This window comes from Diadema antillarum, unplaced genomic scaffold (assembly GCF_040938485.1).
Source record: "Diadema antillarum isolate AM-2024a unplaced genomic scaffold, OU_Dant_1.0 seq00001786_RagTag, whole genome shotgun sequence".
NCBI lineage: Eukaryota > Metazoa > Echinodermata > Echinoidea > Diadematoida > Diadematidae > Diadema > Diadema antillarum.
The window spans coordinates 114,001-120,000 of NW_027272464.1; the positions used below are offsets into that span (position 1 = coordinate 114,001).

The 6,000-nt window shown below is 42.0% G+C and overlaps 1 protein-coding gene across 1 annotated transcript in view; it reads right to left on the reverse strand.

The window, feature by feature from the left end:
* LOC139712279 (adhesion G-protein coupled receptor V1-like) overlaps window positions 1-6,000 on the reverse strand; it is a 92,429-nt gene that overhangs the window by 35,533 nt on the left and 50,896 nt on the right. The window contains exons 52-58 of the mRNA XM_071624119.1: window positions 5,363-5,729; window positions 4,542-4,899; window positions 3,602-3,936; window positions 3,055-3,184; window positions 2,033-2,209; window positions 730-912; window positions 434-490 (exon numbers count right to left, since the gene is read on the reverse strand). Of these exons, the coding sequence (XP_071480220.1) occupies window positions 434-490; window positions 730-912; window positions 2,033-2,209; window positions 3,055-3,184; window positions 3,602-3,936; window positions 4,542-4,899; window positions 5,363-5,729 (1,607 nt within the window). The remainder of the gene's footprint in view (window positions 1-433; window positions 491-729; window positions 913-2,032; window positions 2,210-3,054; window positions 3,185-3,601; window positions 3,937-4,541; window positions 4,900-5,362; window positions 5,730-6,000) is intronic.

The window sequence follows — 6,000 nt, forward strand, 5'->3', positions numbered from 1 at the left end:
CTATTCTTCATTCTAGAATATGTATTATGTTACTTGCACAAAAAGGAAACAGAAGAGATCAATGAAAATATTCTAGATATTTGCTTTCCTTTCTTGATTGGATTATCATTTCAACATTTCTGAAGCACTGATGAAAATTTCATGGCGTAGCGAGTAAAAGTGTGCAAGTGTCAGAGCCCTGGTTCTTAAAGATATAAAATTCTATGATACTAGTACTACAAATCTTGTTTTCCTTCTCCTTTGGTAACAAAATAATTCACGCTTTGAATCCTCTGACTTTGAGGTTTAGAACTACTCTGTACTATAGATTCCAATTAGCTTTGGTCCTTTTTTTTTGTCAATAAGGATAGATTGATTATGAATTTACGCCACCCCTCCGCCCCCCCCCCCCCCCCCCCCCCCCCCCCCCCCCCCCCCCCACACACACACATACCTCATCATCTTCATAGATTGTGTCGTCCACAATGTTGATTGAAATGGTGGCAGCTCGCTGAAATAAAACAAAGACAATGAAATGACTTATAAACCATTCTACCCTTTTTTTTCTTTAGAAAATCATACTTTAGCAGTCACTACATTATATCAACTACAACTGTATGCATATTCAAATGAAATCTCATCTCATATGATAATTTAAACAATATGCTCAATTTTAAATATAAGAAAGACAAAGGTTGAAATGCATATAGAGCTGATAAATCTTGTAGTCAAAGGATGGATGGAAGTTACCTGTCCATCAACCAGTGTGACATTCCCAGACTGTGGGTTGAAGTCGGCCGTCGAGGCACTGACCGTTGTGGCCAGCCAGCTGACCCCAACGGTGCCGATGGCTCCAGCCATTCTCACCACAGGGAGGTTCAAGACCCCGCTGGTTCCTGATCCCTCGTACACCTCCACATCCCCGTCGGCATTCTGGAATGAAAACAGCACATGTAGGGTTATTTTGTGTATGTGGTTGCTATGGAAACAAGCCTCAGTTAGCATTTTCAATTTATAAGTGATATCATATTCAGAAATTGTATTCATTACTAACTTACACGTAGGTCATACTATTCATTGTGTGTGGAAGTTACCAGAACCACCATTTGTGAGAAATTGCAGTATGTTGCACACATGTCGTGATTTACATGTTGACATAGGTAGCAATGTAAAAGCTGTGGGTCAATGAAGACCGTCTATTAAACTGGCAGAGTTTCACACATTAAAGGGGATGGCTAGTAACCGATCAGTCAGAATCAGTGGGAATGCTGAGGGATGATTGTTCCAATCCTTGTGGGATTCATTTAAGAGTACATTATATATCTACTGTTGTGTGAAAATTATTGGCTTCAGAATGATCTCATATTCAAGTAATGTGCAGATTAATGCCCCGTCACTGACCAGGCACGCTAACCTGGAAACATTAAACAGCACATTACTTGAATATGAGACCACTCTGAAGCAAATAATTTTCACACAACAATAGCTATATAATGTACTCTTAAATGAATCCCACAAGGATTGGCACAATCACCCTTCAGCATTCCCATTGATTCCCACTGATCAGTTACTAGCCATCCCCTTTAAGAGATTATTTCATTAAAAATATTCACAACTACAATTATCCACCACCCAAAATGTACAACCTTCATAAGAAAGCTATAATGGTGATGCAATTTAAAAAGCTGTATTGCATAACACACAATCAGTTGAACTGCCTTACGAATCTGCTGTCAATTCATCATTCTGTGCAAGAGAAATGCATTGAACAAACTGATATCAGAACATTGTTATTCTACGGTATCCATTCAATGTAAAAGTGTATTCAATAATATTGGTGTGAACATGCACGGTACATACTGAACTGCATCTTGAAAAGATTGCTGCATTCTTGAGTTTGGTTTACCTTGTTTGTTTGTTTGTTTGTTTGTTTGTTTTTTTTAATAAAGAAAATATAAAACTTATTGGACAGCTAACTGAAAATGACTGCCAAACTCTGATTTGATTTACTTTGGTGATTATCTTTAAAGGAAAATGAAAATTTTGGGGATACCTTGGTGACATTCAGCTGTAGGATGCCGTTGGCATTGTCGTTCTGTCTGATGGTGATCTCGGCTACATTCTGTCCATTCCTGATGCTGGGCTCCGCCCCGCTGACCGGCTGGCCGGACACCAGTTCCACGCTCGTCAGGTTGACAAAGAAGGTCTCCGGCCCTTCTGCATCAGTGTCCTTTCGAGGGAGAATTTAAAAAGAAAATTATGAACACTACATTTAGGTATTCTAAACACAGTGGTAGGCAGTAGATCTCATTTCAAGCAGAAATAAACTCCATTCCACAGGTTGAATTAGTTAGATGTTATTAGAAGACAAAAAGAGTACATCAAACAAACAGAATAGTGATACAATGTAATTTCATCAAATCTGGACAAAAAAAAGTGGAAAGTTACAGAATTTTACAATGTTCTTCACATGTCTGGCCAGAACAGTGATGTCAGTCACAGTTATATGTGTTCACATGAAAATTATATACATGATAACATCACGCATGGGTTATAAAACTTAAATCAAAACTGATTGTGTCCAGGGGGAGGGGGTAATAATTGAGGAATTACTGACAAAATGTATGATTTTACAACATGCTTAAGTACAAACTAATGAGAGAGCAGTGAGGTGGTGATATCATTGTTTTGTCATGTGACTGACATCAATGTTTTATGAACAGTTGAGGACACATAGATGAACATATAAAAAGACAGTCACTGGGTAGGCTGGGAGAAAGCAGCTCTAAGAAGCAACTCCTGTAAATGTCTGTCCCATGAGTGGCAGAGAGAATGTGATGCACAAAATTAAAGAATTCTTGGCTCCAAACTCAAAGAGCGCACATGGGAGCTATGTGAAAGGAGACTACAGTCTAAGCTTCCAGGGCCACCAACATTCACACATTGAAACTGGAGAGGTTCAAACAGAGCCATCAAGGAGATGCATATGTATTACATGCATCACAACAGGCAAAATCTATTTCTTAACCAGGGAGGATTTTATATTCTCTTTCGAGGAAATGAAGAGATACCTACAGGTAGGACGTTGACGGTGACCGAGGCTGTGTTGACTCCATCGCCAAAGGTAACAAAACTCTGCCTAGAACCAAAGTCACTGTTGCTCTCTGCCCGCTGCACATCAGGTAGCCCTGTGGCTTCGGATGTACTGTGAAAGAAAATAGACAAAGATCACCGTGTCAAAAGGTGTATATCATATATTATACTCTCCACCATACAAGGCTATAGAATTTACAAAGTAGTACTGCTCCTTTAATACCACACAGACACACACACACATACACACAAATGAACACACAAACACATTATACACATACCAGACTGTACAACAACTGCATAGTAATAACGTTTGTTTGGCTTAACTTACCTGTAGTAGACATTAACCATCCCAGTGAAGCATAAGTTGGCACAAAACACAGCTGTAGGCAAAGTAGTACTGCTCCTTTAATACCACACAGACACACACACACATACACACAAATGAACACACAAACACATTATACACATACCAGACTGTACAACAACTGCATACATGTAGTAATAACGTTTGTTTGGCTTAACTTACCTGTAGTAGACATTAACCATCCCAGTGAAGCCCTGCTCTCTGATGAGGTACAGAACCACTGCCCTAGTCCCCTGGGATCCCTCCGGTTCATCCACCGCAGTGTAGAGCGACTCCGTGTTCCAGGCAAACACGCCGTGGGGCGAGTCGTTGGCCAGCACAGTCAGCTCCGCGACGTTGCCAGAAGGGCTGATTACGGCGCCACGGTCAGTCCGCGCGGTGCCCGGATTCACGACTCTGGTCAGCGTGATAGTGCTCGTCTCGTCCAGCTCTGGGAGGTCATCGGCCAGGATGGTGAGGACCAGTGGGGCGGTGGAGGCCCCGTCCAGGAATTCGATCTGTTAAATCGAGTTCCAGGTAAATTAGCATTGTATGATAATGTGTCTGAGAAATACAGGCTACATTCCCTGCAGCAATCAAACTTTTCTGTTGACAAAATATATTTTCTTTCAAAGAGCAGGAAAGCACAGCATGAAATACTTGAGTGACGTCAGGACCCGTGGTTTCCAAGGATGGCAAGTCTGTTCCAGAGAATTGTACATAGCTTTCAGATTTGTCCCTTATTTGTTATTGACTTCATTGAGATCACACAGTTAGTACTCTACATCAACAACATCATTGATCCTTTCAATTTTTCTTTTGACACAAAAGACATTAGATATGAAGCGTGATTAACAAAATTGGCATAAACAAATCTGATATTGAGTAAAATCAATCAAATCAATCATTCTCATGGGGTAATGGGCTGATTTATTCTATTCTCAATGATCTCTTGACATCCACATGCACTTTCATGAAAAATTCTGTTAATTCAAACATTACACCCACACTTCCTCTGTACACTTCCTTCTAATACATAGTATATCTAAAAGACGAGCAATCTTGTTTGACATCATTTAAAACCTGGAGAACATGTCACCCCACCTCACCACATGGTACCAACCTGCCCTGTTAGTGGTCTGATGTCACTGGCTGCTAGTTGCCCAGTTGCTTGCCACTCTACCACAACCATGCCCGCCGTGCCCGCCTGCCGCTCCACCGTCAAGACGACCGGCGTGTCGGTGGCACGCTCCTCTGCCTGCAGCGAAAGCGACGCCGCCTCGAACGCGATGATTCCGTGAGCGTCGTCATTGGACAGGATGTCGACGCTGACTTCGCTCTGGGAACCGAGCTCGGCTCCATTCGTGGGGTCTGAAAGGTAGACACTGAAGGTCTCATCATCCTCGGGCAAAAGATCGTCCAGCAAGGACACGGCGAATGTGAGCTCCACGTCCTCTGGGGTGAAAGTTAATGTAGTGGACCTGTATGGTGCAGAGACAGGTACATGTAATGAAGTGTCATTCAGTCAAAAATGAGAGCTGTATCTAATAATATAAACCAATATATCTTCACTACAACACAGTTATATGGAAGTTTCAAAAGACACAGGATGCACAGAAATCCGAAACGCTGGTTAGAAAGTATTTGTCTTCAAGGTGAAGATAAGGTATTTCTCAAATGGCACAAAGGGAAGTTAGATTTCAATAAAAGTTAGATTCGGTAGCCAGCTTAAAATTGTCGTAGTAGTATATGACACAAGTACCTGTGTCTCTATAATTGTTTGAAATGGGATGTGCAGTAACTATCCAAATTCATGTAGGTAATATTGAATTGTTAGTAAGTGGCACTTTGCCTACATTTAGGCAATATGAATGGTCTCACTTCACAAGACTACTAACAGATCGGCAAAAATAACAGAATGACAAGTGGTCTATTCATGCTTACCATGGGATATAATCTGCATCGCTCCCCACGCTAGCCATCTGGTATATGGCCGACATCTCAGCTGTCGCCCCATCACCATACACGGCTGCAGCCAGCAGGGGCTGCGTCTGACCTTCCACCTCCACTGGCGCAAGGTCAAAGGTCGGGTCGGTTGTCAGGAGGAGGTCAAATCTCGAGTTGAAGGCGTTCCACGCAAAGACGCTGGACGGGCCCTCCCCATTGGCGATGACAAGAACAGTGGTGCCGGCGTTGTTGTCAAACACTCTAATGGACCGCGCCCCTTGGGTTGGGAGGGACTGGTGCAGAACATATGTGGAGGTGACGGGGCTCCACTGGTAGATGACTGAGTCTATATCTGCATTTCCAACTGAAGGGGAAAGAGAGATAGAAAGAGAGAAAGAGATCAAAACAAGAGGAACCAGAGAGATTTTTGTCTTCTCTGATTGCACCATGCATCTTCCACAAATGATATCCATAAAGAGTCTTCACCTTAAACTATGAGTGTCAGAGTACGAGGTTCGAGGTATGTAGATATGATTCATCACAGTAAAAGTTTTGGACCCTGATGGATAAAAATGCATTTTATCAAGGTGTCCAGAAACACACATACACTCATACGCAAACAAACACAAACACAC